General features: G+C 38.4%; 2 protein-coding genes across 2 annotated transcripts; both read right to left on the bottom strand.

Moving 5' to 3' along the window:
- Positions 1 to 723: 723 nt before the first annotated feature.
- On the bottom strand, positions 724 to 3265 carry LOC110054230 (melatonin receptor type 1B-B-like). Its single transcript, XM_020760587.2, has one exon. The coding sequence runs from the start codon at positions 3231 to 3233 to the stop codon at positions 2088 to 2090; it is 1146 nt and encodes a 381-aa protein (XP_020616246.2). The 5' UTR covers positions 3234 to 3265; the 3' UTR covers positions 724 to 2087.
- A 1581-nt stretch (positions 3266 to 4846) lies between these two features.
- Positions 4847 to 11546, bottom strand: LOC110054229 (uncharacterized). Its single transcript, XM_020760585.2, has 5 exons — positions 11287 to 11546; positions 9923 to 10054; positions 8900 to 9116; positions 7875 to 8015; positions 4847 to 7066 (listed from the first exon to the last, which is right to left on the bottom strand). The coding sequence occupies exons 2-5, from the start codon at positions 9990 to 9992 to the stop codon at positions 5584 to 5586; spliced, it is 1911 nt and encodes a 636-aa protein (XP_020616244.2). The 5' UTR covers positions 9993 to 10054; positions 11287 to 11546; the 3' UTR covers positions 4847 to 5583.
- Positions 11547 to 12946: the final 1400 nt, after the last annotated feature.

Raw genomic sequence — 12946 nt, 5'->3', positions numbered from 1 at the left:
GATGGTGATGGTGGTGGTGGTGGTGGTGGTGGTGGTGGTGGTGGTGGTGATGGTGGTGATGGTGATGGTGATGGTGGCGGTCGTGATGATGGTGATGGTGGTGGTGGTGGTGGTGGTGGTGATGGTGGTGATGGTGATGGTGATGGTGATGGTGGCGGTGGTGATGATGGTGATGGTGATGGTGATGGAGGTGGTGGTGATGGTGGTGGTGGTGGTGGTGGTGGTGGTGGTGATGGTGATGGTGATGGTGATGGTGGTGGTGGTGGTGATGATGGTGGTGGTGGTGGTGGTGATGATGGTGATGATGATAATGATGATGATGATAGCTTAACTGAATGTCGAATGGGTAAGAATAGGGAACAACAGTTAGCGAACCACTCACAAGCAAGGTTGGGGTGCATGCTCTCAAATGACTGTATGGAAAAAACTGTGAATTTTCCGGAAAGGTTGAATTGCAGGTATGTACGTTGTCTTGAGAGACGGTTGAAATTGAGACGGTTGTAAGCATCTGTTTAAAATCGCCACATGATTGTCGCAAGAACAGCCTGAAAAGTGTTCCTTATAATAATGATACAATTTTTTGATGCCAAATTTGTTAACATATTTAACAATTATGCACCAATGTTCACTGAGCCTGAGGCGAATAGTTGTTTTAATATAATTTTCAGAGGTGAATATCAAGGACTACAAAATAACGGCTAAAACATAAAAACACAGGCGCAATTGTTCGTGTGCATACAAGTACGCAGCTGTAGTTTTAATAATAAGCTTACATGTACATCGATTGCGAATCAATTTACTCATCGAGTTCGGCAGTAAAACAAACGAGCGAAACACTACACGAAAAGTAAATTCATTCGCTACCTTTGTTTTAGATCGTTGTTGACTTCATTCACAGTTGTCATCATCGCCTAAAAATGAGTAACTTCAGTTTGAAGAAAAATACATTTCGGTCAATCGATCTGACCTGCTGGCGATCGACGCAACCACTGCGTTTACGATTCTTGTAAAGATTTTTGGTCCAAGAGGGACAGCAGTCATTTTGAAAATTCCCCATCCTTTAAAATATCCTGGACTTGGAGTGATATCTTTCGAATAAATGAAAACTACATTCCGTTTTACTGTTTCGAGGACGCCGTATGGAATCGAAAATAAGGCAAGTATCCATTCTGCGCAAGCCTACATGTTTGTGGGGTCCTCACTACTGTTATGCATGTGCTTATGCTTATGTCGTGGTGAAAACCTGGCTTTAAATGTTATTGATAATAAATTGCAGCCTATGTGACCCTAGCGATATTTAATGTTAATGTTGTCTTTCCTTATTTCTAAAGCTTTGTTCAACCTTGTACGTGCTTAGTCAGATCAAATATTTGATCACGTAACTCCTCTTCTCAAGAATTTGCACCATAAGACAAGTACATCAACATCAACCATTGCCAAGTAACAAAAAAGCAACAGCTGAAAATTGAAAAATTTCTGGAATATTTACATAAAGTAAAAATCTACCCAGGTGAATTGTCTCTCATATATTCTCACGAAAAGCCGTACATAGAAACAGTCGAATCTGTACGGTTTGCTTTTATGAGGCTTTAAACAAATGTCAGACGTTCAGCAAATCGACTTATCGGCGTCTGATTAGACCATTCTATCTCAGATTATGGCCTTAGCTATTGAAATCTCGTTATCATTAATCAACCTTTCTTATTCTTGATATCTCCTTACTATTACTTATTCGTAGGGAAAACTCCGCGTCTTTCAATTTTACTGATCTGTATCAGAAGTTAAGTTCACTAGTTAGCTGACAAATAATTTCTTTCACGCATTTAAAATTCAACATATGCACACTTGGGAAACGGTTTCAGTTTGAAAACATCAGATTGTCTGTCTGAAATGTCAAAACACAGTCGAGCATCCGTGTCATGTCGTCTCTATCGTAGGATATAGCTACATGGAATGTTTAAGATATGTTCAGATCGATTCTGCCAATAGCTCCAAAACTTCCATTTCTTGTTGTAATAGTTTTGTTCTCCGTTTACGGCTGGCTGATATTGAATGAAAAGGATTGAATTCGATAGATTCACTTTATCTCAGTGGTCAATCTGAGTACTTTCAGTGGATCTGAGCGCAGGAAAGGTATTTGTTTCATTGCTCGCTGATTCAGCGATCAAAATTCTTGATACTCGAAGCATCTCTGTGGCTTGAGCCGCATTCATCTGACAAGCCATCACGGAACTTGGTTGAAACGTGTCAAGAACAGAAACTCTATTAGTATTTACGCGTGGGCAATGACACTGCGTGACCAGACGAACAAGTTCGCTTCTGAAAGCTTGGTTCCTTACTCCATACACAATCGGATTGCACATACTGTTCGCGTAGCCTAGCAACAACGTGCTGATGTCAATTGTCCTTGGCAGTGGGTGTGGATAGTACACGTCAAAAAACATTGTCATGGCAAATGGCGCCCAACAAGCCATGAAACAAGCGACGACAATCAGCAAAGTGTTCGTTATTTTTACTTCTTCTTGAGTCATTCTGAAACGTCTTTTATTTCTCTCAAAAAAATAACTCTCACTTTCTCGTCTTGTTTGTATTTTCTGTTGCGTAATTACACTATCCTTGTGCTGATTAACGCGCCGCTTGGCTTCCCTTGTGAATCGTAGGATATTGAAGTACGATAAAGACATCACAGTTAGAGGTCCGAAAAAACATATCGTTAACATGAAATACATGTAATACACATCAGAAGGCCAGAATACAAAACAGTACGATTTGCCAGTTATATAACGATATTCAGCCCAGCCAAAGAGCGGAGGGATGGATAATAACAAAGATATCAACCACACAATTCCCGTAAACAGCACCGATCTTCTAGGTGTAAAGATAGAAGGGTACGTTTTCCACTGCACCACGTAATAATATCTGTTGATTGCTATCATAGCAAGTGACATTACGGATGAAACAAAAGAGAGCATCGTAGTGAATCCAAGAAGAACACAAGCAAATTCTCCAAATATCCAGCGCTGTTTGACAATGGTGACCACTGTTATCGGCATGTTTAACACGGACACGAGCAAATCAGCGAAGGCAAGGTTGAGAAGAAAACCATTCGAGATAGTGCGAAGGGCTTTTCTTCTTGTAAAAACAAAAAATAAACTGATGTTTCCAAGAATGGAAACTGTGCAAATGAAAACAAGGATGGCTGCTTCGATGATGGTGGTTGCTGTTGGGGTCATTTTGAGACAGAGACCAAATCCCCTCAAACGAATGGATGAATTTACTTTGTTTATTATTGAAAGTTTGGTATTTTAATAATACGAGGTAAAGTTTACTCAGAAGGATTTAATTAATATTCTTTGTCTCATCCACTGAGGTTTGCCGTTTTCCATATTTTAACAGATAATCGATAATTAAGATAATTGTCTGGTATGTCTTAAATAAATCTTTAATAGCATTAGGAACAGATTTTGTCGAGAAATTTCTAAGGCTTTATTGTGTTTTTTTCTGACAGTGTTGGCTGGGTTTGCTGTCAGGATATGCACGAGTTGATAATGGGATTTGATCCAACATCATGTTCAAGGTGTACTTACTGACTTAGTGTTTTTCGCCTTCGTTAATCTCCCTATATATATATAGTGTTACGTCTAAAAACGTGCACTGAAATGATAATATAAACAATGCCTAGATATTTGCACAATTGTAGTATTTTCATTACGATGTAATATTTACCGAGCACTTTCCACCAATTTTAATTCAAGAACTGATATCTTTGACAGAGGATTTTGTGAAGCCGACTGAAGAAAAGGGTTTACAAATAGTATCGACTCTATATGTGGTATAAAATGGGAAACTTTAATGAGGTTAGTATATATAATCCGGCGGCGAGATTAGTTTGTTTTTAGCGAAATTCAAATTAATTCGGGGAGGTGAAGCTCATTAAACAATATATTACATGGATTCGTGAATATTTAGCACCACAACTTGCTAATTCAATTTATGTCAACAATTATTGCTTCTTTAATTTCGTTTCTTTTGTTATTATTTTATAGGGTCTCGCTAAATAGCAGACGCGCATTGGACCTTACAAAGACAGAAATTACGCTGCCCACCAGCTGTTAATCCTATTCAAGTGTTGTTATTCAACCATCACTTTAGATTTTTACAGTTATTAGTTTTTCCAGTTGTTATCCTAATTCGCGCTGCCATAACTGAAGTTGCAGTTAGGCCTGTCTAAATCGCACGTTCTTGCCATGATTGGTTTAAGATTGTTGCAGCTGCCAACAAACAAACGGGCGTAGATTAATTAAACTCATCGAAAAAGCGAGAAGATACGGCAGCTTTTTCCTTGATCAGAAAACCAACATTGGACGAAATACTTATTTTGTGTAGAAGCCTGATGTCGACGTCAAGTAATTCCTGTAACGTTTCATTCTTTTTATAAATGCAGAATGCACGTATCATGTTAAGTTACGATTTCTGACAACAGGTTTTTCTCTTCAAACCATGGGAGTACAAATTCTTTGAGAAGTTTCGCTTTCATGTAATAATTCACACGTTGGTCTTTCTCCGTGGATTCGACCGGCTGAGGTTAGAAACAAAATCCAAAAGAATGACCGCGCGTGTTTTCTTGCAATTACATTTTATTAACTAGATTCTTCACTCTTTCTAGTTATGTTTTTCACTTAGATGTATGCTTAATTTTAGAGAATATATCAAGTTAAGTCAAGTCGAAGTCTCATACAACGTGTGGAAACGTTTCCGACTTCAGGTCATGTTTCTCAAAATAGTGGAGGAAACACGGAGCTGGTTTATTAAGACCGGCTGGAATCTTTTCCCTTTAATTTCTACCTTTTTAACAGTGCTGAAAGGTTAACCCCAAAATTGTCAAAGACAAATCAATCTCTATTTTGCAAAATCGATCCGGTTAGCTGTGAGGAAACTAGATAGGGAATTGACCTTTGACCACTTATATACATTCTTATATTACCTTCGATTTTTTTGAAAATAATTTTTATTGTACGGATTGCTTGAATACTTTGAAGGAACACAGGACCGTGACTGGAATGTTAAAAATAAGATTTATCTCCTGAAAGAACTATACTGGTGCTTTTTCCAACTAAAAAATTGCAAAATTAAAACAAAAGATATGCGTTGAAAATAACTCTATATTTGTTTATATCTGGTACCAAGTACATTTTTTTTATTTCCGTCCAATATGCACAAATTAAAAATTTACGAGAAAGTGTTTCTAATCAAGGCCCTCAGGGTTTTTCAAAATTTTCAGTCAGCTTCAGTTAATAAATAAAATTATAGACTAAGAAAAATTATTGTTGTTAAATTTTAATTTGCTTCAAAATATACACATGCATTAGAAGGGACTAGAAAATTCTAAGGTCTTAAAGTATCATTTGCTTTTAGTACACAGGAAGCGGTGTTTTTGAAATATAAATTTAAGCTAGTTGCGGGGGGGATGCTTTTTCTTCAAAATTGGTACAACACAATAGGCTTATTTTACAATCCGATTTCCTTTAATTCTTCAATGATATTAGCTTCATCTTCGGGATTTTCAAAAGAAAAATTCTAATTTTAGTTTTTGAATGTTGTAGAAGGAACAATGGTGGTATTACTTGACTTAATTGGCTCTTCGCTTTGATACGAACCGTTCGGTGTGTTCTGGGGCAGTAGATCAAAATATTCTGTTACACTGTCATTTCCTGTTTTAATTTGCCGAATAGAGTATTTAAAGTTGGAAATATTCGCTGAAGAATCCATTTCTTGAGCTACATTTTGCTGAGCTTTCATGTCTTCCAGAACTGTGGAGTTTTCTTTCTTTTTGTTAATGGAGTCCTGGTAAGTTGAGTTAATGTTTCTGGTTTCTCGAAGAGATCTGTATTTTTCCTGGAGGTTCGAAGGCAACAGTCTTATTAAAGTGTCTCTTTTAATTGGGAAATAAAACAGCTTTTCTTTCTTTTGAGTTTTTTCTTGTGTCCTATTCTCTGCTCCATCTCCCACACCTCGTTGTCCTTCTGTTTGAGACGTTTTATTTAGATCGTCTTTAGATTCCACTCTAGGAGGTCCATCGTTGTTTGTTTGAAACACTGAACCTGCAGCCTTTGCAGAAAATTGATTAACTTGACCTTTGGCTGTTTGTGTTAACAACTGGGGACGCTCCCTCTTCGGAGAGACATTAAATTGGTTTCCTGCTTCCGATTGGTTAGTTGAAGAGATTTTGAACTGTGATTGGGTTGTAGGGTTGACGTCAACTCCAGGAGATGTGACCTGATTGGAGATCAGCTGTGGCCTTACATGAACGTCATTCTGGTTATGTTGCAGAGGGTGTAGAGTCAGAGAAGTAGCATTTCGTTGTGAGCTTGGTAGTACTCTATTGAAGTCTGGGCGTTGCCAGGTACTCGTGACAGGTTGTTCTTTCACTGGCGTCAGATTTCTTTCCACCTGATTGTTTTGCAGTGAGGATTTTCGTACAACGTTCTGTTGGGTCAAGCCTACGGAATTTGCTCCTACTTCTGAATTACGTAGCTGTTGATTGAAATTACCGTTTGCCACGTTGCTTCTTGTCTTCTCCTGAAGTGTTCCGTACGTAGCGGAATATCTTTCATGTATAGGTTGTGGCGTTTTTGGATAATATGAACTCCATGGCGTAGCATGCACAGGAGATACAAATCTGGAATCAACTCTAGCATTGGATTGAAGATTCTTCTGCCAATTTTGATATGCAGGATTTCTCCATGGAGTAGACGGAGTTGCAATAACGTGTTGGTGATTAATTGTAGTTGGTGATTCAATTAATGCTTCGCGCTGTTGACGTTGTTTTTCCATTATTTCTCGCTGAAAATTTTGTTCCTGTCGCACTAATTTCTGCTGTTCTATCACTTTTTGTCTCCTCTGCATTTGTTGTTGTATTAGCAGTTGTTTTTGTTTCTTTTGTTGTTGTTGTTGTTGTAACTCTAACTGCCTTTGCTGTTCTAAAGCATTGTATCCAATAGACGGCTTCTGTTTATCATTATAAATCTGATGTGCCCTCTGAATGTAGTCAAAGAGATGAAGATATCTAGGAAATGAAGCAAAATAACGGTGAGTAAAACATTAGAGAAAACCGCTTTGTAGTTGTCCATGGCATTTAGTCATTTAGTACAGAATTATTTTCTCCATAACTAAAATCTTTTCAAGATGGCCCAATTTCCATGATACATTGTCATCACAGGGAGATTTCTTTTACAGTCAAGGAGCTTATTCTGATGGTCGGATCTGTCATTCTTTCGTTATTCTTCATTGCTCTTATTTGATGCGAGGTACAACGATAGTATAATTTTGAAGTTACACCACAATGCATGTTTTGGCAGCCAGGTTTTTTGTGGGAAGTACGCCAGTTACGTTTTAGAGTAACTTCCTTACCGATTGAAGCACTCAGAGTCCGTGTTGTGTGGCCCCAAAGAGCATTGTTTGTAGCCGTTTTAGTCTCAAATAAGGCATCGATTTTTGCCGTTTTAGTTTTTAGTAGGGTAACCATGGTTTGTGTGCACGTGTAAAATGGGGTTCAAAGGCACACTGAACCGATTGCGGCTCGTTACATCTGTACATTTAACGTTTTCTATTGGTCTCTCGACCTTCCTACTACCTATTAAAGCATATAAACATTGGTCAGAGATAGAAAACTGATTAGGTCTGAAATAGGGTATCGAATTTTTGGCCAGGTCTGAAATAGGATAAGGAAAATGGCAGATTTTGGTCTGAAATAGGGTAAGGGCTTCGCGACGGTGGGCCGCACACTCTCACCCAATGTTTCTGGGATTATCCTCCAAGAATTAGAATAACAGAGTATAGTAATTTAATCTAGAAACGACATCCGGGAGTATCACCTGGTGTTCGGGTGTTCAGTCAGTTGCGTCGGTTTCATTCGGCCATTACTAAGGAACATCCCTTGATGTGTTTGATGAATTTTCTGAGTTATTTGCGCCCTGCGAGTCGCCGCATCATCTTCCACATTATCACCTTTAGAGCTGGAAAAGAAAGACGCAAAAAAATAAATAAATAAATAAATAATAATAATAATTAGCTCATTAAATTTCATCTTAACCATTGCGATCAATCTTTCATAGCCAAATTTATGATAAATTGTAACGATAACTTTAATATGAAAGTGAAATTTAATGTTGTTAATATTAAAGTGAAAAAAATGTTAAGAATATTAAAAATATAATTTCATCTGGTGTTTACTTGGCGTTGTTTTAAACAACGTGGCACGAAAACCTGGTCACTTGCATTGCATGTACTTGACTATTGGTTCCAGATCGACTGACGTAAAAGTGCATGGAACGGAAGGTGTACTTTTGACAAAACCTACCTAGAAATAAGTTCTTTTTTGGCTCCTTTGATTATAACCTATTAGAAGTAACATTTTTAACCATATGTTTTCGGTTTTGTATTTATTTGTGAGGAATTTTGTAATTCTGAAAAAAAAGAATAATTGCTAAAATCAAGCAAAGGTAACCAGTGAAATGCTGGCTGTCCTCTTACATAATCGCCTCTCAGTTTTCAATTGAAACTCACATTAACAGTGATTTCATTTAATTCTAGCGATACTTCTATTTTTAAACTGTCATGTGATTCAAATTTTGTCTTACTGGCTGCAATGCAAGCATATGAAAACTGAAGCTTCGAGCAGAATAACAAACGGGCTATTACGTTATTGCCGGCACGAAACCAAGGGCACTCCAGTTATATTTTCTATTTCCTTTATCCCTTTAAGACTTTTACTCCTCTGATTCGATTCGATTTTCGATTCAGGCGGATCCCTGAAATAATAAAAACATTCTGCTAGATCTTTCTAATCCAATGAAGAGGCGACTTTCGACCTGAACCTTATAGTAAAATTTACGGTTACCTTTCTTTTCTTACACAGTCAGGCCAGGGGATCTTTTCTCCTTCAGGGTATGTGAACCATTCTCCCGTTAGAGGCCCACACATGTATACCACTGCTGGCTTATCCTCAAAGGTGAAACCCTCGTCACACTCCGGGGCGCAAAATAAGCGGAACAGGCTGTCGCATACAATGTGACCGTTCTTGGGATCCGGGTATCGCTTACATCTTTCAACCGACTCTGAAGTAAACAAAGACAGTTTAGTATCATGACAAACAATCATTTGATGCGAAAACTCTGTATGAGGATATCACCCAGACTGAGCTGCAGGTTTCATAACAATTCAGTGCCGCATTGAAACTAAGTCAGTCAGCTCGCCGGCTAGCTATAATCAGCCAGTCAGTCCGTCAGTCAGTCAGTAAGTCAGTCAGTCAGTTAGCCAGTCAGTCAGACGGTCAGTCGGTCAGTCAGTCAGTAAGTCAGTCAGTCAATCAGTCGGTCAGTCAGTCAGGTACTCATTCAGTCATTCAGTCATTCAGTCATTCAGTCATTCAGTCATTCAGTCATTCAGTCATTCAGTCATTCAGTCATTCAGTCATTCAGTCATTCAGTCATTCAGTCATTCAATCATTCCGTCATTCCGTCATTCAGTCATTCAGTCATTCTTTCAGTCATTCAGTCAGTCAGTCAGTTAGTCAGTCAGTCAGTCAGTCGGTTAGTCAGTCAGTTAGTCGATCAGTTTAGTCAGCCAATCAGAAGTAAGTAAGTAAAGCAGTCGTAAATATAGAAGTTAAAAACGAGTCTAAACCTGTCTTTTCAGAAGCTACCATGTAGAATTTTAATGCCTCGCTTATGCGCTCAGTGGCGTCAAAAGAAGCTAAGAAGAAGAAGATGATGATGATAATGTACAGTTTTTTGAATGAATTTTAAATGAATTTGCAGACAAAGGGAGTAAGAAATTTAACAATCTGGCAACATTGGCCGACACATTTTGTAACATGATAAATACATCGTAATAAAAACAGGTGTTTTTAAAAAATGCTTACCTGTTATTACCCACAATTTGGCACTCCAGAAAACAAACCACACCACAATCAAATCGACTATCAGCGCCATTTATCTTTTGGGAGTTACCCGCTTCCTTTCAGATCTTCAGATGTGATGGTATTCAGTCCGAGCTGTTTAATATATATTACAGAAAAACAGTTAATTAAAGTATGGTTAGGAAAATTTCCACTAAGGTGAGATAAACAACATTTGTCGATTAAAATTGCAACAGCAAAGGCATCCTACCGTGAGAATCTCCAGGGGTACGAAGAAAAGATGTTGCAGTTAACGAAGTGACCGTATTTTCCATGGACTAGATGTAATCACGGTTGTACATCAGCGTAGGCATGGTCCTATTGCTATATTTGAACGGGATTTTGGGTGATCTTAGACCATTAAAACAGAAGTTCGTGCCCAGGGTAACATTTACTGTAACTGAATTTGACTCTCGTTTTATAACCTGAGGTAATTCATCGCCGGGAAAAATACACGGCTGTTATTTAACAGAGACTCGTTTGATTTTCTGTAGATAACTATCCAATTTAGTCAAGGTATGGATATCCTTGCGCTACTAAACACTTATTTCCCGTTTAATAATTCTGGGTTGATCTGCACCACTTCAAAACCTCTTTTTTTTTCACTCGCTCCTTTTTACTTTGCACCTCTTTTGTTCTTAGGGTTTGGTTTGTGTTTGGTTTCGCATGGTTTTGGCTTGGTTTGTGTTCTTTATCTACAGTTTCGTTTCGCCAATGCTAAAGAAACTTGTAAAGGGTATATAGTTCGCCGCATAATTCTACGTGGTAAATTTCTGCCCCGTCGGAGAAAATAATTTATTATTTAATATAGGGTGGCTATGGACACTAGTTTATGAAGATCACAACGTAAGTCCAGCCATGAGATATCAGAAGGCCTTAGAGGGTTTGGATTTTCAGATAGAAGTAGATATCTTGATTGATATCTGGTGCGAGCCAACCAGCGGTCCAGCAATCGTACCCTTTAGCCGAAGGCAGCTGTGTGCATAGAAACATCAGCGATAATTTGATCCCCTCACAAGTGAAACAATTAAGGTAGATTTGTAAATAAGGCTAGATGAACGTTTTAATTCAGTTGAAGTATTACTATGTGAACGATAGTCAATTTCCCTTTGCAAACTTGGATGTTTATGGTTTGTCACCCTAAGATATATTATCTTTCGGTTTTGATCTAATATTTATGCATCAACGCTCGTAGACTTTCAGTAATAGATAGGTTCAAGCGGCGTTCAAGATGAAACCAATGAATTGAACAAGGTTTCTCACTACAAAATAGTCTTCGGATGAACCGCTCGTTACCAGTTTTAGTCTATTTACGTGGTTGTGCTTACCTTTGAGAGTTCATTTGAATCGCAGTCGATGTCATCGTCGGAGCTTCCTTTGTTCTATACTGCGTCAATGAAAGTCTCTCTCTACTGTCTCAACCTCCAGCGAAAACAACTAGTTTCCATATTATTGATCCTTTGAAAACTGCTGTTTTCTAAACCTCGAAGGCGGGCATAGTTGAAGTGTAGACTAAAGATTTATCGAGCGCCGAACCGACAAAAATCTCAGTCTTGCAGCAGGCAATTACTCGCGCTGAATTCTACTCATCCTTGGGAGATTTAACCTGCTGTTTTCGTAACCGATAGTGTTTTTGATTCTCTCAACTCAGGCTATGGTAAATGTGTCGAGAATTGAAAGGAGAATTCAATTTTAATCACATTGTGTAAATCTTTGTTGTCTCCACTCAACAGGTATGACCAGTTTTGCCATTATTATTGAACTTTCGCGCACCTGCGCACTGGTGCTCTTTTGTTTATTACGTTGTGTTTTCACGGTCGATTTCACCGACGACGATCGGGTCTGTATCAAATCTTCACGAATGTATTGAAAATAAAACAGCCAATATGTTCCATGATCTGTTGTCAAGCTAGTTGATTTGTCCAGCGCCATGAAATCCATCGGTAGTTATGACGTCACATACCATCTGAATTTCTTTTACGGTCTATTTTTATTAGAGATTTTGAAAACTACACCACACTACTTGGTGTTTACGCAGCGTGTTGTAAACCAAACACACTCGACTAAGTTTAAACAAAAGTACCTCAAAAAAGAAAGGCTGTCTCGAAAGATCAAAATTACATTGGCTCTTCAGTTCTACCTCAAACGTACTGACTTTGCTTGCCTACATCTAATCTAGAACCCAGTTTCCCACGGCCGAGTGGATCAAACAGAGTCAAACATCGTCAAACAGAGTGAGATCTGATGAGCGTCAAACAGAGTGAGGGCTTGATACGAGACTAACTTGCATCCAGCTTTGTATCTAACCAAGCGGACTCTCTATTTTCAAAGCATAAATCTATTTCTGATGAATCAATGATGTCTCTTTGCTGAATTTACTGGCCGACAAATATGGGTTCACCTTATGAATTAGCCAGTGTAGCGCCGCGAAAACGAGCAGCGAGGCCGCTTAGGCGCTCAAATTGAATCGTGTTTGAGATGAGCCTTTAAGGTTGCTGCTCTAATGATACGTCAGCGATATCATGATAAAACAAATATCGGCAAATATCCTTTAATCGCCATGATTTGTAATTTTCTCAGTCAGAATTACCAAAATCACTGCTAATCTAATAATCGAGGAGACCGCTGACTTAAAATCCCGGCCGAAAGACCATAGTTCTCGAGCTGCTCGTGACGTCATCTGTTTTCAGTTTCTCATAATCACCAGATTAAGTGTGAGACCATCCTCGACGTCGAGGAGGAGACTTTTCCATTGCATAGAAAGGCCATTAAAAGGTCAACAAAACCACAAAAAAAAAAAAAAGAAAAACCGTGAAAGAAAGTGGAGTGGGACGGTGGAACTCGAATCCAGTCACTCGTAAAGATAACTTTTTCATGAGACATTTCATGTTTACATGGAAGTAGTCAGTTAAGCAAATAGCAACTAAACTTGATTTTAATAACTCACTTTTTCTTCAAGATCAATTCTACGCTCAGTGATTTTTCCTT

Source organism: Orbicella faveolata, unplaced genomic scaffold (assembly GCF_042242905.1).
Source record: "Orbicella faveolata isolate gen_17 unplaced genomic scaffold, um_ofav_v1 contig_1, whole genome shotgun sequence".
Classification (NCBI taxonomy): Eukaryota; Metazoa; Cnidaria; class Anthozoa; order Scleractinia; family Merulinidae; genus Orbicella; species Orbicella faveolata.
This window is presented reverse-complemented; position numbering and strand designations above follow the sequence as displayed.

Bases quoted from the DNA above. Each gene is read 5' to 3' on its own strand.
- LOC110054229 (XM_020760585.2), bottom strand. From the start codon at position 9,992: ATGGCGCTGATAGTCGATTTGATTGTGGTGTGGTTTGTTTTCTGGAGT. The intron at 9,117-9,922 runs GTAAGCATTTTT...TGTTTACTTCAG, and splicing joins CAAATTGTGGGTAATAACAG to AGTCGGTTGAAAGATGTAAG. The intron at 8,016-8,899 runs GTAACCGTAAAT...TTTCTTTTCCAG, and splicing joins GACTGTGTAAGAAAAGAAAG to CTCTAAAGGTGATAATGTGG.
- LOC110054230 (XM_020760587.2), bottom strand. From the start codon at position 3,233: ATGACCCCAACAGCAACCACCATCATCGAAGCAGCCATCCTTGTTTTC.